At 36.8% G+C, this 25,139-nt stretch overlaps 1 protein-coding gene across 3 annotated transcripts in view; it reads right to left on the bottom strand.

The window, feature by feature from the left end:
* SV2C (synaptic vesicle glycoprotein 2C) overlaps positions 1–25,139 on the bottom strand; it is a 164,136-nt gene that overhangs the window by 62,293 nt on the left and 76,704 nt on the right. For all 3 annotated transcript variants that reach the window (XM_075410751.1, XM_075410752.1, XM_075410750.1), the window contains exons 3-4: positions 14,086–14,266; positions 3,480–3,631 (exon numbers count right to left, since the gene is read on the bottom strand). In XM_075410751.1, coding sequence (XP_075266866.1) covers positions 3,480–3,631; positions 14,086–14,266 — 333 coding nt within the window. The remainder of the gene's footprint in view (positions 1–3,479; positions 3,632–14,085; positions 14,267–25,139) is intronic.

Below are 25,139 nucleotides of genomic sequence, written 5' to 3'. Positions count from 1 at the left end.
TGCAAAACATAGAATGACATGGAATACAAAAATTGATAGGTGAAATACATTGAAATCCTTATCCAGCTTCCCCTGATTTTTAGTTTGGAGATATAGCACAATAAAAATTGAGACTGATTTTTAAAATAATGTATGTGTATGGCAGGAATTTTTTTTTTTTTTTAGAACTGATAATTTTATAACTTTATTTTTTTTCTTTTTTATTTAAAGGGGTAAAATGTCTAGAACAACTTGCATGATTGTTTTTGATTCGTATCCTTAGACTAACACATAAACATGATGTAACAAAATGCTAATACATCACCATCTGGATTTTAAACTGACATTTAATTTCACACTCTTAAGATACTTTGTTATTTGAAAAATGAACCTCTTAAAGAATATTGTAATACACATTTGATGTGTTTGACAGTCTTTGAACCAATCTACCTTGAAACATGATGCTAAATTTAAAACTGCACTCACGAAATCATTTATAAAATGGTAATTATCCTTCCTATCAAGCCTGACCTAAGCAGTGCATAAAGCAATTTCTTTGTAGCAGCCTAATCTGGGACTTTGTTAACTGCCAGCAATTAGAAGAATTTCTCTGCGATGTTTCTTCTAATAGCTTCTCCATGACCTGAGCTCGTTTTTCAGAGACCCTGAAAAAGTCTACATACATTTTCAATTTTTAAACAAAACCCAACACCTATAGACCTCAAGAAGACCTGGGAGAAAGATGTTTGTCTTCCAGACGATATTAGCCTTTCTGTACATGGTCACTGAAGCACTACATCACACTGATTCCTCTCTTAAAAACACGCTGATGCCAAGGCAACTGTGAGCTTCCCTTTATTCTGTGTTTCAGAGCATTACTCAGGTTTCAGACGCTCCTGTACTTCTTGAACAGAAACAGAGGCAAAGTGTTGCATACAGAGAATGTAATCATTGTTTTCTCACAGAAAGATAGAGCTAAATGTTCAACTGGTAAATTTGTATAGCTTCACTGGCTGCCTTGGGCTAGATAACGTATACCGGTTGTGAATCTAGGAATTTTTAAAGTGGCTTATGTAAGAGGCAGTACAAATGAAAGGAATATATTTGTAAAAGAGGGAGGAAAAAAGGTCTATGAAATGATTCTGCTCTGTTGGCCTGGTATTCTTCTATTCATTTAATAATAATTCTACTATGCTCAATGGCAGTTTACTGCTTTTCAACAGATGCAACTTCCTTCACTGCTGTTGAGTAACTTCTTGGTTTATCTGGGAAAAATCAACTCCATTTACTTCTCATGCAAGAAGCAGAAAGCTCAGAAATCCCTATTCACTATACAAATGAGCCTTAGAAGTGTAAGGGCTGATTTATTTATAATTATGTTTTCCTTCCTGGTCACTGGAGATGCGAATGATGAGAGGGACTGGATGTGATTTGGCTAAAAATCTGTATCTTTCCTTAATTCTGGCAAAATATTTCCATGGAAACCGTGTAAAAATGGTAAAAAAGAAAATACCACTACATGAGCCTCTTCATGAATGCACATCGTACAAATGGTGCAGAGATCTGCACTGGTATTCCCCTGGCCTGGAGTGTTTCCAGGAGGGTACAGCAATGTGTGTCTGCACTCTCCTGAGTGTCAGAGCAGAGTTTGCCCTGGGAGCCCTCGGCAATGCTTGAGAGCTCGCCACAGCATCGTGACAATGAAGCTGTTTGCTTCTGGTCCTGAGTTGGGGTGATTCCACATTGTTACTAGGAACTAAGAAACGGGTTTTAAACTTCACAACGTAACAAAAAAGTCTAAAGTGAAGACAATTTTAAGACCTCTTCAAAATCCATAAATACACTCTGTTTAATTTTGCCAGAATGGTATGTAAACCCACCTCTTTTCCGGTAAGAAAGGATTGTTTCTGTTGTTTATAGCTTGCTTTTTAGCCCCTCTTTTGGCTATTATGACTTCCCTTAATATACTGCAAGGAGAGTGATTGATATCTGAAGAATACTGTCTTTTAAAATTGATTTTTACATTCATCTTAGGTGATTTAATAAATATTTTTGCAGAAGGACACACACACACACAGAAAAATCAGTGTGGCATGCCTTTTTGTTGCTGATAATCTGCCACTGCTAGAGAAAGAAGAAAATTATTCACTTTAGTGCCACTGCTTTGGTATAAAGAAGTGTATTATTATTCATTGAGATATACTGCCACGTGACATTTTAAAAGCACCTCAGTAAAGGTTAACGAGTTATTTATAAAATCTACAGTGAAATTAGACAACCTATGTAAATCAGTCTGTCACGATGTTTGCAATTTCCACTGAAAGATAAAGAACATAAAAATCCATAGGAAAGCAAAACACACTTGGCATCCAAAGCAATTTACCAATTGGAAAAAAAAAATTATCCACATTGTGCCTTGTCAGCAAAAATTCCTCTCTCTGATTCCAGCAATTCAAAGCCAAAAGGCAAGGTTGAAGACATAGATTCAGGTTGCATGTACTGGACTCTCAAATTAATTTTAATGCATCAGTCTAGATATTTGATTAGCCTGAATGATTGTAATTTATTTCTGGACATTACCACTTGCTAAATGTTCCACTTACTTTGGGCAAACCTTATGAAGTTGTCCTCTCTTTCACAATCCAACTGTGATAAAACTCATTGTTTGGCTAAAGAAAGCTGCTTTGGATTCCAGCCAACTCACAACGCTGCTTTACTTGTCTTGAGTGCCAGCGATAAGTGCTTGCAGAAGCTGATTTTTAAGAACCCCTAAGCAGTCTCAGCAACCCTGTGACCATTTAACTCTTCAAAAAGGCAAGCCCAAGAGACTAAGAATTGAATCTGTACCTCCACCTAATGTTTAACCATGTCAGGGCAGTAAAGAGGTCTTTCACAATGTGGTTTATATTGCATGTGTATATAATTTCAGCCATTGCAAGCTTCCCGTTTTATTTGCCCTCATTCACCCCTACAGCATTTAAGTACACTCTGCTATGTTTCTCTATGTCTACACCACTAAAAAGATCTACTAAGAATGAAACATTCAGCACAGCTTTATGTATAGAACTAGCGCTGCAAACATTAAGATTGTCCTTACTCTTCTTTCTGAAGAATGTATCGTTTCCGGTATCAAACAAACCAAGCAAGCACAAATAGGACGCACAGCAGTTTAAAATTTATTTTCTCTGATGCAAGTCTCCACATCACCTATTTCTCCAGATTCAACAATCACACCAATTATACTGTCACGTGCTCAGGTTTCCAGTAATTTAAAGAATCTGACTAAACATGGTTGTAGGCTAATTTTTGTACCTTTTAATACATTGTTTGTAATTTAGGGTACTACCTATTCGCATTACTTCCACCAAAAGGAATCAAATTTTTTCTTAGCAGCAGGTTCAGTATTTTGAGAACAGACATGAAGTCCCCTCTTCAAACTGTACTTCAAGAGCTTTAATTTCATACTACAAGAGCTGCAAATCACAAGATGTTTTTCTTACCATAATGAGGAATTATTGCCCAAGCCATTGCAGAAGCGTAGATGCCGCCAATCATCCAAAACATACAGAGCCAACTCAGGTGTTCGCCTCGTTTCTCCCGAGCAAGCACTTCCGAAAAATAGGAGAAGACTGTCGGCACAGCTCCACCGATCCTAAAAGGGGATACAGATCATAGATTAGGTGAGAGAGTAACAGACAGATGAAGTCTGAACAAGCCCACAGCTGCAGTCATCGAAAACCCAAACTACAAGTAACTTTTCTGGCAAGAGTGTTTTTTCTCAACTTGCACCATGTATTGGGGAACTCTTGAGGAATCTTTCACCTGTTCAGACACGATTTTTGTTAAATATTTCCTTGAAAATTCTGTGTATGACTCTTTACATTCAGTGATTCAAGGGGAGTGCCAATGTGAGAGGTGCTGGAACAGAAGCCAGCACAAAGCATTGACCTTCACCATCACAAAAACCCTGAAATTTGGCAGTCTACTGACAAGCGTCAAAATACATTGCTTTTAGCAAAAATATTATTCATTTTCCCAAAGAATAATAGATATTTCTCTAAGTCCTGTCTCAAATGCTTTGGGTAATCAAGAAGTGACTAAATGCCAACTATGTTACTAATACATTTTATTTCATGCATATTTAAAAGCAGTGTTCTATTCAGTGGTACTACGTGATTTGCTAAGCCCATGCTGGTTTTTTACTTAAGTTTTTATGAAAAGCCTATGCATACATATAATATTCGGCTTTTCACACAGTAAAAATAAACACTCTCTGAGGGTCAGTTGGACAAAAAAAAGAGTTCAATTTGGTTTTACAAATATTAAACTCAAATTGTGTATCATTTTCAGTACCAGCTTCCAGATCATCTTTTACTGTCTTTACCTCTTCAATACCAATGCAAGTTATCAAATGTTCCACAACAGGACAAGTCTCCACGGATTTTATTTTTCCTGCTGAAGAAAATACCTGTGAAACTTGAAGAGATATTCTCACATTCCAGATTACATACTTTAAAGCAGTATCTTGTGTGGTTTGAATTTTTAACTGAATTTTAGAGATAAATGTATATTTATGCTGTCATCTAAGAGCTGCCAAACTGCGAGCAGAAAGAAGGAATCTTGAAATAGATTAATACTTATATTAAAAAAGAATATATGCACACAGAAATGGTATTTCACTGCTAAGAAAATTCAGTGCCATAGCAATATAGTTTATTTTAAGATGCCTTCATGTACAATGATGAAATACTGGATTGAGCTGTTGTTTAAGGGTCTGCTGTTTTGTCACTTCCTTCTAGACAGCTCTTTGTGAGGTACCACTGGTCAACTCTTAGATTTACAATGAGTGTTTCCCATAGCTGAGCCTACCTCCTTGAATTCTTGTTAGATATACAGCTATCAAAGGTTGTATCTTATTTCTTCCCATGAGTGAAAACTCTAAATGCCTTCACTAGTGAACTGCCCTGTTAGAGGCAACGGGAGACATTGTCCTCCTGGTTCTCCTGGAAGCTTGGGGTGAGGAACAGTGGAAGGGACATGGCCAAAGGTGGAATCACACCTCATTTCACTGTGATGGGGAAGCCCTGATGCCTCATTGGTGCTATGCTCTCCCATTCCCAAAGTATAAGCTACGATTTGTTACCCTCCAGGGCTCAGGCACAACTGTGAATTGCAGTCCGACAACATTGCACAAATACAATACCCATTGATCTAATTAGAGTTCTTTTTCTAATGTTGAAAATTCACTAGCAGAACCAGAAACAAGGTCTTCCTCTTTCCCGCTTAAGCTGGGAAGTGTTATTGAGGAGTTGTAGGTGCCCACTTTTAAGAAGACCTAAATGAATAGATTGCTTATGGCATGTAGGACAGTATCATTCACGCAACAACACCCTACCTGAAGAGAATAATTTATGTAAGTGTTTTTTTTCTGATTGCTACTGCTCATTAAGAAAAATATACAGAGTGGTAAGTAAACATATACTAGGTAATTTTCCTGTTCTACTATCCAATATGTCTAAATTTACAATTTTCTTCATTCCGTATGTCTCTTCATGAAGTACAGAATATTCTCTTTATTTTATAATGCAGTTGCTATACTAGTAAACACAGTCTGAAACCATCTGTGCTATGTAGCACAATTAATAATAAATCATGTTCAATACTTTAACAGTTTTCCTATTGAAAAGTATTTGAAAATGTTCTCTATAAATGGTTTGTTTCAGGCAAATGCAGTTATTATGCCTATGAAATTCAAGACTCAACATATAATCTTTTTGAAATCTCCCTTGAATCTTCTTGGCTGGAATTCTGCTGACACGGGTCTTGTGGAGAGTTTTCAGTGGGCGGAGTAAGTCATACATCGTGGGTCATACAAATGTTTGTGGAATGATGGTATAGGAAATGGGTGGATGCCTCAAGTGGAAAGAACATATCCTATATTAATGTCATAAAATGTACAGTGATCCTGACCATAGGCAGCAAAAAAGGCATCTCTTATTTGCCACCATGAATCAACTGTACATTGGAGGATGGGAGGTTTGCGCTGCTTTAGTGTTAAAGCTGATGTGGGTGTATAGACTCAAATGGTATGTCCTAAAGGTCAACTAACCTACAGAAGAAGCATTGTCTGTACTGACCAATTTAACAGGGCAACTTTTCTAACAAATAGAGCTTTTAGACCCGTAAGAGGAATTTTGGAGCTAGCAAAACAAAGTATTTATTTAGTATATGCAAATAAACAGAAAAATATTAATCAGCTTTGAACAAAACCCTATTTTTCTGTTTCATCTGATGTGTTTATGTTAACTTTTCCAGTGAGCACACTAACAGGTTAAGAGAAGCTTAAAAGTCCAGATACTATGCTCATATTATTAAGCAGTGAAAATAACTTGTCCAAAGGGGAAATAAAGGATGTATTTTCATCATACAGACAACAGCTGCTGTTTAGAGTTCAAGGTCTCTGTTTCACAGCAACTGTGTAGTAAAGTGTGTTGTGCACTTCTTTGTACCTTAAAAGCGTGGATGGAGATCTTTCTCATCAGCTGGTTAAATTCTTCCTTCTGGCCTCGTATAAGTGAGGAGTGATACTACTAGAAGACTTTAGGATATCTGTACCTGAAAAGCTCTTCCCGTGTCACTAATGCAAAGCTATTACAATAATTATAAGAGTGTTATGAAAATCGTAGAGAGGCTAATCAACAGCTGAATTGGAAGAGAGAGGAGGGAGATGGAGAGAAAGCATTCTTCTGCTGAAGACTGTTTTTTCGCTATTATGCTGGACAGTCTCAGGGTGGCAGTAGACATGTCTCCACTCTCTAAAACTGTCTCTGAAACGCAGAGCAAGTGACAGCAGAAAGGGAGAGCAGGAAGTGCTACAACTGTTATCACACCAAACAATGAGGAAACTCCTTAAAAACTGTGCAGACCTAGAGAATGTTTTCAAGGAGCAAACAAATTTCTGTTTGACTCTTGCAGAAATGTTAACGTGTACTTGGTACCACAGCCATTTACTATTATAGAACTAATGTGGTATCTGGTATACTGAACATTGCTAGCAGAAGCATGAATTACCTCTCAAAGACCTGGGCAAGAGATGATCAGAGGAACTCAGACTTCTTCCATCACTGTCTTGTGAGGATCTCTCACATACTTCAGCAGTTATTGCACATTATGAATTAATTCATCAAATGCTCATATTTAAACTCCCCCCCACCATATTGCCCAACAGCTGCAAGGAATAATGCACTTTCTGTAGTAAAAAAAATCCTAGATCCCACCTTCAATACACTCTTATAAGCCCTTAACAATTCAGTGGCTTCAGTTGAGCCCTTCCATATTTACATGGAAGGAATAGAATTTGATCCTCAACATTTTTGTATTACAAGTTTGAAAGCAGACTGCCTTTTTCATATCCTACCATCACTGTGTGGAATAGATGGTGGCATGCACAGAAGGGAATTACAAATAAAATAAAAGGTAGAATTTTTACTGATTTTATAGTAGGAAGACTTCATTATTTGTTTTATGGGAAATGCAAACACTATTTTCCCACAGTATATGGTATTCAGTCCGCTTCTGGCAATTAATAAGTTTAATACAGTGGGATGTTTGGTCTTATTGTGTTTATAAATTATATGGCTCATCCTCATTTGTAGAAAATAATTTGATACGTGAGACTACATTCTTCCCTTCACATGTCTACATGCGCAGATGTAAAGCGTATGAAAACTGTGCTGACTTGAGAAGAAAAATTTGTTCTAAAAGATGTGAAGGATTTTAACTTTCATAATTGCAAATGATTCAAGCAAACTGCAGTTTTTACGTCTTATCTGTTGTTCATGTATGTTGTTTCTTCAGTCATAATAGCCAAAGCAGTGGTTGTAAACTTTTTTCCCACAGGGTATTCTAACTATACAAGTTTTTTATACCCCCACTGGAAAACTGCATAGAGTCTGAACAATTTTTTAAATATTAAAAACACTGGTCTAAGCCTTTGGGTTGATGATAATAAGTGGTAACTGTCTCCAGAAAAACAGATTCTGTAATAAGGCACAGTCTAATACCAACAAGAGGCAAAACTGTTTTGAGCTTGGTTTAATACCATAAAATAAACTCTCTCACTCTATAAAGATCAGTCTCTGCACCTAAAACAACAGGATGTGTTCCTTCATCCACATCTTTTTTAATAAATATGTGGAAACATACACAAGAACAACACAATAAACAGTTGGAGCCATTTTCTACTGCACATACTGGTCTATATGTGGAGAGAATGCTATAAATGTTAGTTAAAAGAATGACATGTCAGTCATGATCTTTCTCAGTTATTTTTCATCTGCAGTAATAAAGCCCATCAGAAGTAGGCAGAGCAAGAGCAGAATGCATTGGTCTTTTTGCATTTTCTCCAAAACATATAATTCAAATTGAAGGAAATACCAACTAATTAGCATATTGTTACGTTTTTTGATGCAAGAGATGAACCAGTTTTGGAGCCTTAGGCGTTACTTCTGTTTGGAGAAAAAATTTATGACTGAACACTTTATTTGATGTCCCCAAATTCTTATTTCACTCTTACTTCTTACTCTGTTTTTCTCAGGCTTATGTCCTTCATATCTTTCTACCTACACTTTAACGTTTTGGCTACTTCCTTCCATCTGCCTTTGCTCATATACAGACTCTTACACACAGAGTCCTCCACTGTCTTGTACCTATGCCCTGCAGCTGCATTTAGTCTCTAGTGAAAGCCATCTCTTATATAGTTCAGCTTCTACTCAGTCTGCATGTGGCATACGTTTTGGGTGGTCGGTCATATTTGTTCAGTTCTGTTACTTCAAAAAAAGAGTTGTTCTGTTTCTCCTATTTATTCATAAAGAAGGGTGGCTCCTTATCCAACATTTTGATGCTTTCTTTTAAATTTTAGATTCAAAAAGAACAGCAGTTATTCAGTGGGAAATGACAATACAGAAATAAGCAACTGATCAAATCTCACTTATCAGCAAAAGAAGGTTCAATTTCTGATACCAGCTATGCTTTTATAATGTTATTTCTGTAGAGTCTGTGTTCATATTTGTTCTGTGAAATTGCGGTGTGGGAGAACCAAAAGGGGCCTTAAGCGATGAAGTGCATTCAGTGAAACAGACAATAAGCTAAGGTACATTTGCGTTTTCTTTGTCACAAAGAAAGCTGATAAATATCTGCTAATCTACCTTCAGAGCTGTGATTTGACACACCAGATTTTGGCAACTGCACAGTATGACAGCTGGGGTGAAAGCACTTCAGTGAGGCGTTCAGGAACCTCTGACTTCAGATAGAAGCCTTTGTTTATTTGCAGATTCACTAGCCAAAGAGGCCTGAAATGCAAAAGCATACAAGGAATAGAGATAATTAGGAAAAAACCCTTACAGAATACTAAAAGCACAGACGTTCTTCTGAAATACCTTGTCATCTTTTTCAGACTTTGACACTATCCAGACTGAAAATAAGGATAGTGTCTATGTCAGCAGGCATTTGCAAGTTGTTGCCTTGTTATTTGCAATTTGTTAAAAAGTGATAGGGCTCAAACACAGATCCAGTGTTACACTCCTGAGATTTGGAAACAGCCTACCACCCTTTCTTCTCCTGTCCAACTGTACCTACTCTTTCTGCTTCTTATTAACAGTTTTCTACCCCCATACCACAAGTCTCATTCAAAACATCTCTTGTTTTCCTTTCAGAACTGCCATTAGACTGGCAAAGTACCTAAGAGTGAGCAGCCAGACTGACTGATTTTCCTTGAGAACTGCTGGATAAAGCCCTACAAAACTGTAGCATGGTATAGACCAAGCTTTGATGAACATTCTACACATGTTTAAACAGAAGTGCCTCTTTGAACTATGTTTACTACAGAAGTTGTCTTTCAGGTACACGTGGCCTGTATGCTGTTAATAGCAAGAAAGTCCTTCTGACAAAGATTCACGGGATTATTTACTGAACTCTACAGTACTGTCAGTTCTGATGGAAGCTGAACTGATGAGTAAATAATTGATTACCCAAGTTTACCCAACATTATTTAAAAAAATCAAGTCAAATTTGATGGCAAATCCAAGCATATGATTACAAAGAATTTGCCTGCAGTACCTGCTCAACTAGACATGTCAGATAAATTGCTTTCAGATCTGCCAGTATTGGTAGTCACAATATCACTGTTTATGCACATTTCCTTTTGCAGATCATCTTCTTTTTGTTGTTCTTCTTCTTTTCCTTCTTTTTTTTTCATTGGTCTTTTCAAGTTTTTACTTTTTCTTTTGATTGTTTCCTTTCATGTAGGCTCTGCCTTATTTACATGTTTCCTTTATCTAGTACTTCTCTCTCTTTTGTATAATCTTCTTTTCCTCATAAGAATACTATCCACTTCTTCTAACAGTCCTAGGAAAGACCACTTCTCTCCCAGCTATCCCAGGTTTGCATTAGTCCACCTTTAACCAGAGCTGAAGCTGCAAGGGCTGCATCAAAGCTATTTGGAAAGCTCAGACCTTGCCAGCTGCTTCCTTGACTTGCCTGAGAAGCATATTTACCATTTTGGCATATGCTATCAGCTTTGAAGCCAGTCACCTGCAGAGCTATTCATTAGCCTGCAGTGTAAAAACACAGATAGCCTGTGGGGTGCGAGGCAGCTGGGAGCTGGAAAGGAGTTAGAAGCGGTAGGATTACAGCTTTTTGAGGGTGTGAGGACAAAAGGTGTTTCATGAGAAAGAAATGGAGCAAGTGGGTATGAAGAAGTAAAAGATAAATACAACATTATACTAAACACTGATGAGACACAATTATAAAGGCAGCCTGTTGGTCTAGGTCAGAAGTTCCTGAAGGCAACTGCCTGTGTAGGCCAACCATCTTGTGCTGTGTCCACATGGTCCGTATCTCTGCTGAAACATTTTTACAGTTGTTACTGCTTGCATGTCCTTCCTGTCTTGACCACTATGAGAAGGGGGATATAAAGCACTACACATAACATACAAAAGTCATGGTAAAAGTCAGCATGGGTGGATTTGCACTGGCAATCACCTAAAAACTGCTAGTTACAAGAAACTTAATCCACAGTTTTGGATTATTGCTAGCTATGGATTCCTCACAAGAGTGTGAAAAATTTGTGAAAAGATCTGTATTATGAGTTTAGTGCTACAACATTGACACGAGCACTCTTTGGTAGATCCCAGTAATATGGAAGGAGTACTGCAGGTAGCTTGAGATGTATTTTCTGAGGAGGGGCTAAGAAACCTGTCTGTAGTTGAGTCACAGATTTAATGAAGTATAGTCTAAAGTATTCTGGAAAAGAAACACTATATGACAGTACATCTTGAGAGAGACTCTGGACAATGGGCAGGGAACCAAGTCCCCTCCCTTGGTAACAGAGATATATATTCAGTGCCTTTCATTAAGAAAGGGGAACTGACACCTACTGTCCAAAGACAGGACCTCTAAAATAAGGAGAGGTTATAAAGAGAAATTAAACTGGATTTCTATTCCCATTCAACTGACACAACTTCTTTTTAATTCAAGCAAGATGTGGGATGTAGTGCAGAATGCAATAAATGTTCAAGACTTAATTCAAATGCGTTAAGCTAATTTCCTGTCATACTGCAAGAAGATATGGCTTCAAAGCTGTTGCAAATATCTGGAAGTTCTTCAGTGAGTAATACCAAAAAGAGCTTGCCTTCTTGCACAGCAGCTGATGCAAAGTGTCTAGGAACAGAGACCTATAAGATGTATGCTCTATCAGTGGGTACATTTGTGCCCAGCTGTTTAAAAGTGAAAAGGTTTTACTTTGCTGCCTCTGCAGCTGGAATGTTCTAGCCTTTCCCTTCTTTCTTAGTGCTTGGCATTTGACGTGTTTGTTGCTGTTACAACTGCTCTCAATATAAGATCATGTCCAAAATGGGATCAAAAAACAAAGGAAGGGCAGATGTGACGCAAATACCATTTTGAATATTGCTCGTAAGTGAAAAGCAAGCCTTCTCTGAGAGCAAGTGAACAGAAGAAAAAGAAGGGCTCCAAACATGCAAAGTCTGGTGGAAAAACTGCATCATCACAGACAAACAGCGAGAACAGAAAAAGGAAGACCTTTCCTTCATCTTGAGAGTATGAAGCACGGATTCAGTTCTAGAAACCTCATGGCTTTTACGATGCAACTCTGATACCAGCTGAAGGAGGTTATTTCAGGGACAAATATGGTCTTCGAAGAAAATTGCAAATGTGAGCTAGTCATGAATCTTTCTCTGCAGTAATTGTTACGAGGAATGACTCTGCAGCTCTTGTCATTTTGTGTCTTTTTTGTTGTTGTTGTTTGTTTTTGTTTTTGGTGGAGGTTTAAAATGTAGTACATGGTGGCAAATGGTCTATCACCTATTCATGCAGCTCTCAAAGATGGAGAGGAGGACTTTGGACACAGTGGGGACCCACATGGAGGTATAAGATACAGGTATAAAGGGTCTGCTCCTTCAAAGACCATTAATCGTAAGCTGGGTACACAATGGAACATGCCTCCCAATCCAGGACATATCTATCACAACTAAAAGTACATGCACTGTACATTACTGGAAACTCTACTGCTACAAGTGAGGAGAAGACCCTGTAGGTAAGTTTGGCATGAGGCATGACAAATACATATTTTGCCATATACCCCAAGAGGGACAATCTGGGTGAAAGCCAACAGTGACACAAACCTGCCTGCCAAAAGACAAACCTTTGTGGCACAAAGGTTCAGTACTGCCCTCATGAACTGGGCAGGTTGAGCAGGAATACAATAAGCTTCTGACCTTTGACAGTATCATGGAAGAGTGCAAATGTCATGTAACATAATCAATGTTTTTCTGTGGAGAGACCAAACATAGCATCTGGAGCTGATAGTGACCAATGATATGAAAAACTTGCAAAGTAGCAGGATGGGATATTTGGGAGGTTTTTATCCTAATTTTTTTTTTAAAGGATTAGAACAGTTGCCATTTCCTCTTGATCTCTTTTAGAGTTGTATCTGACAACTTGGTGACAAACTAAGGAGATTCTTCTAGGAAGAGGACTCCTCATGTCTCCTTTCTCTCTCCCCTTGCCCTTCCATCCCTCTTCCTGAATCACTTGAATAGTACTTAGCGCTGCAGCAGTTTATTTTTGGTATGGGTGTCTAGCCCTACCCTACTAGTAGACCAGTTCAAGGGTTTTCTAAAACTGCAGGCATCACATAACGGTGTTGGTGCTCTATGGCTAAATGAACTACAGCCAACAAACCATATAAGCAGTGGACTTCATGCGCATGTCTTTATGACACAGCACACTGTGTTCTCACCAGCTCCTGCCTGTTCGGCACCGTAAAGATTGATAGTGGGCTGAAACAGAATTGTAATTGGGAGTTTTGATCTCAATCAAGCAGTTATCAAAAGTGCTAAACTAACTGCTCTGTAGAACAGAGCTCTTGATTATCCAAAGGCAGTAAAGGCAGAAGATTTTTCATAACAGTTTACTTGTGTATCTCAGTCTCTGCTCATGTAAGTTTAAAATTATAAACTTTATTGACCATTACCAATATATTAAACTTTTCCAACAACTGAGAAGTTATTTAAATGAAAACAAAAGTAAAACAAACACAGGGCTGCGAACACTATTCTTCTGGAGAGAGTAATAACATCTGGCACACCCTAGGGCCTCTTTTTAAGTTTGACAGTCTTGACTGCAGTGGTATTATAAACAGCATCATGTACACAAAAAACATTAGAAACTTTTACAAATATTACTGAAATCTTTCAGTACACCTGTGAGGAGGGTATTGTTTTGCTGACTGAACAAGCAATACATAGAGAACCTAAGGCATAAAATAGTTGAGCAAGTTGATCAAGTTCACAAAGCCAGTCTGTTGCAAAATTAGAACAGAACTCCATTTCCCAATTTGCAGTCTGTGTCTTTCCCCTAAAATCATTACTCTTCCCCTTCAGGTTGTTACTTTGGAGTGTAGTAGCTACATTGTTTATTCTCTTGCCCCTGACACAGACCTATTTCTACATTAAATAATGTGCTTTTGCAAAGAGGAAAGTTGTATTAACAGAAAGAAATGTGGAAATAAACAAAACCAGAGGAGCTTACCCAAATCCAGAAAACAAGCGACAGAAGAGGAAGAAGCCATAGCCCTGGACAAATGATGAAAGGAAGGCAAAGAATCCATTGACAGACATGCATATCAGGAGTGACTGTCTCCTTCCCACCTTGTCTGCCAAGCCTCCCCAGAAGAATGCCCCCACCATCATCCCAAGGTACACTATGCTACCTGCAATACACAAAAAAAAGATGTTGTTTTGTGAGCTACATAACTGACCACAATTGACCACACCAAAAATAGTTGCTCTCCTGTATTCACAAAACAAACAATAGAGAGATTAATTTCTTTTTTATCACTGAATGGAAATTACATGCATAGATCTCTCCTGTGGGCACAGTTAATGTACCATGCTGCAGGTAGCCCAGGACTCACAAGCAATTTGGAACTCCACCCAGCAAAGCTAGCGCTTGCTTGTCAACATTAATTGAAAGAACTTAGCAAAAATAGTTCAATAGCTGTATTGCCAGCAGACTGATTTCAAAAAGGCAAATAAAATGGTCACTTTTTACTCAATGGAAATGCCTTACATACTTTCACACGTAAATGTTGTTGGGCTTTCCAAGTCAACACTTTAATATTAGAAATATTCAGAGTAGGCCAATAAAATAGTTTTGTATTTCTTTATAACGATGACTTTGAAATATTTCATGCAAATAATCTTAATTTTACCAAGAAACTACTTTCCTTGTGAGGCATAGAAACATCAAAACATTATGAATGATGAAATAAAAAAAGTTTCCAAGCCTTGAGAGTTTAAAAACTTTAACCTTTCTTTTTGACGACAGCTCCTTTGGTCATTGTACTGTGCTTTGGCCCCACTTATACCCATGTAATTCTCCTGAAGGGCGTTCAAAAGATGCTGCTAAAAATAATATTCTCCTATCAGTAAACTGCTATAAATAAGCTGCTCTGTGAGCTGCGCCATTAGTTTATTCTTTCCCATTATATCAATCTTGAATTTTTTCCCAGCAGCCTTGCAGACCCTCCACAACCCATTTCCCTCACCAGAGATCTGTATCCCTTCCATCCTGAACCTACTACAGCTACTAACTATACCTCTTTCAGTGTATTTTCCTGTCTGTTGTCTTCATAATTTCTTTCTCTCTTTATACAGAACATCACCTTGCCTGCAACTCATAAGGGAAGCACTCTTCCTCTCAACTTTCAAATCATTCCTAAAGACCTTTCTCCCTTGCAGCAATATTCACAAGTGATGAAAGTGACAAAAGGCAAAGGAGAACTCTGACTATGAACAGTTAAAATAGCCGACCAACTACCTAACAAATGCAAGTAACCAATGACATCAAATTATCATTTTACCCTTCATCATCCCTTCCTTTCCAACCTTAGCAGCTCTTGTTTATTATGTCATGCCACCAATCAGAACATAAAACTCCTGGGGAAAACACTATAATTTTTCTTGTGCACCTTTCTTTAATCACATATTACATTTTGCATAAATTTATATATGTAAAAATTAAATATCCTGTTGTTGGTCAGACCTTGTCCCGTCTTCTCATTGTCTTTTACTTTAAAATGTCTGTTATAAAGTAGATGTAAAACTAGCTTGAAGTTATTTTTTTCTTACTGTGTTGTTTAGGTCATTTGTCTGAGTGAGGAATGCATTTCATACAAATGGAAAAAGTATTCTCCTTAAAAATTATGACTCTAAAAAGTTTATTTATATTTTGGAAAATGAGAATATAAATGTGATCCTAAGACAGCTCCAAGATGACAAAAACTCCTTTCATAAGAATTATACTGTAATTAGTGTTTTATTTACTTGTACTAGGATCTTCCCAGATGCTATTGTTTAGAATATAACAATTCATAGTGAAGAACTCTTACTATGCCTATAAGTAGCGTAATGAATAAGAATACCCAGATTTATCTTTGTTTTTTCCCTGATAAACAGCATATTCAGAGTTTAAAGACAATAGTCTTTTAGATCTATACTTCATTATAATCTGTTATCAGTTTCTTTGATCAGAAAAGACTTTGAAAATAATCACAACCCATGCAACAACTAACAGTTGTGTAGTGTATGTGTAGTGTAGTGTACGTTAAACATAATACTTGATCATTTGTTTATAATAGAAGGTAATTAAAGCAAACACTTTTCCATTAAGATGACAAATATAAGAAAACTGTATTAACTCTAGAATTGGCAGAAGAACTCCATTTTCTAAAGCCACTATCTTTGGATGTCTAAAACCATCTTTGTAGTCACAACATTGGATCTTCGGTGCTTATGTGTTATCTTCTGTCGTTCACCTCCTCAGAGGTACTAACACTCCAACATTCTTACATAAAGAACTGCCACAAACTAATATTCCTCTGACCCAACCACTTCATCTTTTCTCTAAACAGTGCTTGAAGCGGTGGAACAACAAGCTCTGTATTTATGGAAAGGTACGTTATTAAGGTATAGATCTAAGTGGTTAAAGAAGTAAAACAATAATTGTTCAGCCACCCGAAAAAGTTGCTGGGTACAATTTTCCAACACACATGTGAGTCAGCCACCGTATTAACAAACATTAAAATTTTACATGGTCTTTGCAAGTTCATACTTCCCAAGCCATGGATTTCCTTTATATAAGTGCTACCTTTTTCCCACAGCAATAATTTTGTGTCTTAACTTCTTAATTTAAATGATTGCTCTTACCTAATAATATGCAGTCCGTGCAAATCCCCAAATGCCACAACATATCAGGCTATTTAACTGTTACTACTCTTCAGACTAATCCATTCCTCTTGCATTCCCTTTCAGGACAACCGCCGACGGGCTTCAATCTGCAATTTCATACCCTCTAGTACAGAAGCTTAATTGCACATTCATTTTGAAGATTTTTGCTCTTCTCCTTGATATATATATGTTTACAAACAGTCAAATTTTACTTACTCTTACATTATTAGAATTATTTTTAGGAATCATGGTAATAGGGTTTATCTGTTTAAATACATGAAAGGTATAAAGCTATTTTTATATGAATGCTGAAGCTCTTCAGTCTCAATATAAAAGTTCGTACAGTGTCTATGACACTGCAGTGACTCTTGGACCTCTGAGTGTGACTTGCAGCTGAGTAACCTGTATGCTTAGCTCTGTAATAGTAACAATTCCAAAGCGACAAGTCTTTGCATGACAGATTATTTAGCTTTTGTATATTTTTTTAGCTGGTTAGTGCACAATACATTCTGTATATCCTTCACAGTCAGTACAAAATCACATCTTTATCTCCATTATAACTAGAGGAAGATATAAATTCACACTCTTTGAGACGAAGGAATGTACTGAATCCCAGTGAGATCAGTGAAAAAGATGACAACCTTATCTCCTTTCCTGAAACATGCTGAGTAATCCAGAAATATTAATGTTTTCATGATGGGAAGAAAACTAAAAAATATTGTTTCAATCCAAAACAAGTTTTAAAAAAAGTTTCTTAATTTCTGTAAGTCTGTTTCTCTAATACTTACATGGGAAAACCACCCAGGGAAATGCTCTGACTTTAAGGCTACCAAAAATTCATAGCATATAATTCATAGAATATATAAAAACAATACAATACATAGTCCCTTGGCTCCATCAACAGAAAAAAGAAAATAAACATTTCCTTATACCACTTTCAGACATACCTACAACACATCTGATGACAATCCACTTGCTACTAATACAGAAATTTAACATAAACAGAAATCAAGTGAACTGTATCTGATTCTCAGACAAAATGATCCTGTTCTCAAGACAATACTGATGAACTGCAATATTTGACAGAGGAACTCATCCATGAAAGTCAGGAAATTGGAACTGAAAGCAAAGTTGAGCAAAAGCAAGGTCATACTCAGTTGACCAGTGTAGACAGCAAAATGAAAGAGCAAGTAACTCAACAGTTCTACTTGCAAACCTATTTATGATCTTTAAGATAAGAAGGGAAAAAACTCCATCAACAGCACAAACAACTCAAATAATACAGGTTTGTAATAGTATGACAGGCATAATCTGATGAATGATTTAATCAAAGGAAAACTATTGTGAGGTAGCCAAGTACTGTACTTCTAAAAAGAGGCCTCATAAATACAAAACAAAGATACATCCCAGAAAATTACAAAATATTAGATAGAAATTAGAAAAAACCCACATTTTTTTCCATATTTTTTCCCCTTTCAATAGGATCAAGTCCATATTTTCCAGAGAACTGAACAAAAAAAGGGAAGTAGATGTAGAAGCCTGCTATGGAACCTCTAAGATAGTTAGAAAACAGCTGAAACAAAATGAATGGGACTTATGACATACTTAGAAAGTAGAAAGCATCTAATGGAAGACAAAATTTGACAACACAAAATTTTAGGTCAACAAAAAATTGGACCAACAAATACCTACAATTTAACACTGAGTCTGAAGTGAAAATAGTCTCACCGCATGGCTACCCAAACTCTCTACCTAGCCACGTTGTTACAAAGGTCACAGAAGCACTAGGAAGACAATTCTTTTTCTGGGAAGGAAAGGAGAAGTGAGCACTGTTCTGTTGTCTCCATGAAATAAAAAAAAAAAGCCCACAGTTTTTTCCAGGAACACAACTTCATATATTTCCAAATCATGGATCTACTCCAGTGTGTGTCCACCCTGAGGGAAATTCCAGAGATGAAAACTCCTAGATGGAAAGGTTTGACTAAAGCTTTTCCAGTTCTATAACAGAAATACCATCCATGCAAAAGTCAAAGGGTTCCACAACAAACATTCGCACAAATTTCATTCAGGCATTAGTTAATTTTTCAGTTTCCTCTGGCATGCTTGTATTAAATTTATGTGCCTAATAAGCACATTTTTGATTTGTTTCCTGTATCTCTGGTGTAAGATATACATTCTGAAGTGTTTGTGGTGTAAGACTGAATTTAATTCCAACAGGAAAAAGAATTGGCATTTTGCCTCCATATTTCTTCTCACCAGGCTAATGAGACTAATTCTGATTTAAGTATTAAGTGTGGAACAAGGTGATTTAGCTCTAGACTTTTACTTTATCCATTAATTTCGAAAACCAAAATATTTTCTTGCTTTAAGAGTCTGTTTACTATTTACTATTAAGTCTCCTTACAATTCTAGGCACTTTCACCTTACCATGTATCTAAAATTCACGCACGCAGGTGTGCTGATACATGTTTTTTTACTAATGAAGTAATACTCTGTCTTAACAGATGAGTTTCCTGTGTACTCAGATATTATTTTAATTGAAACACTGAATAACTGCTCCTGCTTTTTCTCAGATCGAAATTAGATAAATTAATAAATGCATAGAAGAAGCTCAATAGCTGCAGGGATTTTGACAGGTAATAGATTACTTGCTAGGATGGGGAATTTTCTTCAGAGCTGTATTTTCTGATAAGGCAGCAAAATACAGAATATGATAAACTGGTACCTGTGCCGTACATTGTCATCATTACTTCTACTTTAAGAACTTTATCATGCCAATAACTAAGTTTTTTTAAAAGTTCCATCTACTACTGGATGCTAACATCATTTATATTTATTCCATAACAGATTTCTCAGAATAAAAAATTGATCAGAGGTATTCCATTTGGTTCATTGGAATGATTTACACACTGAATACTGGTAGTGATTATTGCAGCAAACAGCAGCACACTGCTATTTCATACTGCTATTGCCTGGCTAGTTAAATCAACAATGCATTATAGAGAAAAAGACCAAAGCACTGCCTCATTGATACTCACAACAGAAATAATCAATCAGTATTCAAATGTAGCAACACAGGGCTGTAAGAACCAGCCAATATGTGGTATTTTTCTTCCCATATAAATGATATTCTTACAAGATGGTTGTTACCTATATGCAATATATAGAGCACAGACTTTATAAAAAACTCCAGTAATCCCAGCTGATGATGTGAAGCTGTTGACAGATTCCCTCGGTGTTATCACTGAACATACTATTTTCACACTATCTTGTCCTTTGATCCAACAGTTCACTCTGGCATTAGTGAGAAAATCCTAACAGACAAGCTTTGGATAAAACACACCTAGTTAAGCTGTCCTAATACCCCTAATTCCTGTTTTCTTCCACTGCAACTGCAGAGGTTCCTCTGGAACTCTCCGATTATATGCTAAATTCAATGGACTCTTCGCCCAGCTCTGAATTGACTCTGTCATGCTAGAAATTGCTGTGACTTTGCAATTTGAAATGAACTTTCATTGCAATCCTGAGAATCAGAATGATTATAAATGCTGCATATGATTGAATAGTGCATAGCACTGTGCAATGTGCTAGGATTAATTAAATTTCAAAGCAAAAAAATGTATTTCCCTAAAGCTTTAAATTGCCCACGCAGTCATCCACATTAATCATCTCATTTCATATCAAAACTGTTCAATTTGGCTGCATGTTTCATTGCCTAAATGTTAATTTCTTATTTGCCTAGTCCGGCTTCTGACTCAAAACAGAGCAGAATATCACTAGCTTTTAATTAGTGCTGAATTAAAACAAGAAACACAGAGTATAAACACATATATTAATAGCAGATGCATCCAACTCAGCATATCAAAGCACATGATACTAAGAACTAATTAATAAAACTATGCTCCTAGTGAAGGTATCTATCTGTATAATATTAAAGCTAACGGTTGATTATTTCTTCAGTGTTTAATCAGCCATCAAGTCTCCTTATTATAACTATATTCCAGTACTGTGTAAACATCATTCTCTGTAAATGGGAGGAAATAATTTCTTTTATTTTGCTTCATCCATAGAGTGGCTGTTACCACCTTTGTTCCAACAGAGTGAAAATGTGGGGGAAGAGAAACAGTGCTAAAACAAAACAAAACAAAACAAAACAAAACAAAACAAAACAAAACAAAACAAAACAAAACAAAACAAAACAAAACAAAACAAAACAAAACCAAACCAAAGACTTTCCACTGGTTTCAGAAAAAGACATTGAATTAGGGCTAACCTCATTAGGAACAGGTTTCCAAAATTAATAAGGGTCTGAAACTCACACATATCTGAAAGTGCCTGACAGAAGACCTGGTGTGCCTCATCTAGCACAGAACAGCATATGAGTGAAAAAGGATACTTGCATTGCTAATGGTCCTACATCTTCTTTCTGGTTTCCCATTTAGAGCCAATGAAATACATTAACTAATCCAGTGAAGACAAACAGATTAGAATTATCCTCTAAGTGGTGCCAATACACCTGCAGGTGCTGGAGATGCTAAACTTATTAATTACTTATTTACAATAGTGCCAGAAGGCACTATTATAATGTCTAAATGGAAAATTGTTTAGATGACTGTAACTATCAGTTCATGATCTCCATTTAAGAAGATTTGCTAATGGCAACTTCAGAACCAACCTTGAAAATCACCCTGAATTCTATAAGATTAGGAAAATACTTCTGCTCTGTGAAAATGTGCAGGTCTGACAAATGCCAGACAAAAGAAATACGCAGCACAATAGAGTCACGCATCACATGGGTTATAGTCATTCATACTCCCTCCACTTCATAGGAGGCTCTCCACTACTAACCACTATAGGGCAAAAAATAGGAATCTAGCTAACATGACAGGAACAAATTTGCAAATGAGCTCCCTTTGCCTATGCTTGAGAATGTTGACCTTTCTTAATGCTATGGATATAAAGCCAGTGTCACTTTACACTATTTTCTTACTTTTCCTACTTTATATTACCATCCCAAATTTCTACAATCCCCCAGAAAAGTCAGATAAAAACATCTTTCTGGCTGATAAATGGGTTTCTGTGAGTCTTTCAAGACACTTTGTCCATCACATTTATCCTGAGAAAAGCTTACCTGTTCAGAAAAGCTAGAACAACATGAGGTATGTAATCTGTCATCAAAAACTCTTGGTTTTGTTTTCACTAGCTGGAACAAAGACTGGTAGATGTTGGATAAAAGGGTCATTGGTTTAAGAGAGCCAGAGAACAATATTTTACCGTTAGTGGTACGAAAGAGAATAGTTTATTCTTTGGCCCATCTAGAAGTCTGAGCAGTAGAGATGGCCCGGGTGTAAAATCTGAGAATCACCAATGAACAAAAAAACACTATGAGCAGAACTTCTCTAGTCGCCCACAGTTCCAGTCACACAATAAATCTATGAGTAATTAATTCCTCCTGGACTGCTGTGGCCTGTTAGTTTGTTGTAGTACGTGAAATTGCAAAATCTTACATTTATATCATCCCCTGAATGAAAAAAATTAACTGTATTATAAATATCAGTAAATAACAATGTACTGGACTAACCCTTAACTATCACTATAGCTGTTGTTAAACAAATTTTTTGCGTGAGTAGTTAAAAAAATTACATATGTCATATTCATATATCCGTTCTGGCACTAACTCAGTATCATTCCTTCATTTAAGTATTTGTACTTGTATATTATCATGACTTTGATTCTTCTTCAGCCACAAAAGTGGTGATATTCCATACATTTGAAACAATACCATACATCTGAAACAATACCAAACAGACAAGGGAACCAGTTGTGCACAGTGAGAATAGATGTACCCATTGCAAGGGAAGAATCACATCTGCTGTAAAATGCAGTCAGAGTAGATTAAAAAATTAATTGTTCCATACTTTACAGAATGGACATTCCCTAAACAAGCCAAAGGTCTGGAATAAGTAGCTGTTTCAAACTGTGTTTATCACAATATACAATTTGCTTTCAATTCTTCGAAATATTGATAGCATAAGATAAAATAACAAGTCAAACTTTGAAAGGTTCTAAAATACTTGATTAAATCCATAGATAAAATGCATAGGAAGACATTTACTCAGATGTGACAAAGTGCCATTAAATTATGTTCCTTCCATGTCTTAATGAAGTTCCGTAACACTTTCTCTGTGAAAATATTTCTTCTTCTTGCCAAGGAACTCACACATACTCAAACATTTCATTTCATAGCTCAAAATTTGATGCAAGATGCAAAATTAGAGGTACAAATACACAAATAATGAAGATCAGCAGATCTACAAATGAAAGGTTGCAGATCATAAGTTAACTGTGTTGCAGAATTAACTAAACAGGGACTTGGAAGAGAGTGCACCATCATATTCAAAATGTTCATTTTGGTTTAAAAACTCCATTTGACACATTGATTTAAGAAATAATGTATCATCAGCCAGAGATCCCATGGCTGTTGAGAGAGGGAGGGAAAAGTGGAGGCGACAGCCAAATTAAATGTGTGAAAACACCATGGCCCTCAGGCTTTTCCTTTGGGAAGCATTTCCTTATTTTGAACACTTTTGTAAGATTATAAATTTGTGTGACACAAATGGTAAAATCACTGATTTGTGATGGGATAGGCAGAGCCAGAAAATAGCCTGCAGTGCATAAAAAAGCAGCCTCGTGATTTTTAACTATTTTAGACACAATCAATCTCCAAGACAGAGATTTGAAGCTAACTACAAATGCGTAATTCTTTAGCTTTTTTTGTATGCAAAGAAACGGTGCAGGTATATTTACACATGGTGGTGGTGCATGTTTGTAAGTGGTTAAATGTACAAATACCTTACTGGCTACTCATACAACCTTCACCAGCACATATGTTATCCCAATTGCAGGCTGTATTTTTCATCATTTAAATAAAAGCAGGTTCCCAATATCCACTGTACTCATTGAATGCAGCTGAAGCAAGCATAGCTTAAACCCTGAGGTAATGTTGTATTCTGGCAACTAACATCTTGCTCAAAAAGTGACCTAGTATGTTAGAAGCTGTACATACATCGATTGATATCTGACACTATTCCGAGGTATACACCTGCAGTTAGGTCCATTTAACCAAACAAGTAATAGGTATTACATTACTTCTAGAGTTCTCAAAAGATAAGTTGGATAAAACAGCATTTGGCTGTGCTAAAAATGCATACAAACACCAAGACTCTCAACTATGAACTGCAATGCAGTCATTTTACGTTGGTTTGTATTGTGCGTGTTATTCAGTTTAAAACTGCATGACTGAAACTGGGTATTGAGCCAGGGAAATACTATATTTAACCCCAGGCTAAATGGTGAACCTTTTAAAAGCAAAGAGTGAACATGTAAGTTTACAGTGTCCAATAGCTCGTATTCATCAATAAAGCTGCATGCAGGAACACCGTGAAAGAGGAAGAACATTTGACATGTGGTATTGTTCTCCCTGTTAGCCCTGGCTTCAGTAAGGTGGTTTGGGAAGAACATGATCCTCAGAAAAGGAGGACAGCTGTGACCCGCCTTAAACACTAGCTTGTAATGGGAGCCTGCAACAGCACAGAGGACTGAATGAACTGTATTTCATTAGTGATTCAAATCTGTGCTCCCAGTTTGTGTGTTGTGACAAGTCCATGATATTCTGTGTGATACAGGTTTAGTCTGGTTCGTAATAGACAAAAATTACATTGCATACTCTTTCCGCTGTCCCTTTTTTTCCCTTTTAAAAGAAAACCAAACATAACCACCGTCTTCACTGGTCCACGTAATGTAGCTCCTTAGAACAGATAATGATCTGTCTCTTGATTTTTCTCGCTGTGAGTTTGGAAGGCGAACAGAGAAAACACTGCAGTAGGAGTACTTTAATAATGTCACTGTTTAATAATGTCATTGCAAGGGAACTCGGCTGCACAAAAGGTGAACAGCATGCATGACAGCATCTGTATTTCTAGCATCTCCTTCTGAAGAAATAAGACATTAATCCTACAGGCCAGTTTTCACCTTGCTCTGGAATATTTTGCGCACTTTTAAGTGACTGCAGCTGTTTATAAATCGTTCTATCGCTGATAAAGATTTATTATTACTATTAACTGTAAGTGTAATGGACTTTCACTGTTATTTCAGTGAGATTCCTTACAGTCAGAGGTCTGCTATGGTTTCACTAAGTATTCGTAACCTAGATGCATTTCTTGTGAACACAGTAATTCTCAGACCCATATATAAGTATCTAACATTTTGTTATCTGTGCTCTCTTCAATAAAATTTATACCATGACCAAGAGTTCACATTAAAAAATTAGTACTGAATCTCTTCCTCTATCCCTGA

This window comes from Opisthocomus hoazin, chromosome Z, assembly GCF_030867145.1.
Source record: "Opisthocomus hoazin isolate bOpiHoa1 chromosome Z, bOpiHoa1.hap1, whole genome shotgun sequence".
Classification (NCBI taxonomy): domain Eukaryota; kingdom Metazoa; phylum Chordata; class Aves; order Opisthocomiformes; family Opisthocomidae; genus Opisthocomus; species Opisthocomus hoazin.
Note: the sequence above shows the minus strand (reverse complement) of the source record. Positions and strands in the feature narration are given on the sequence as shown.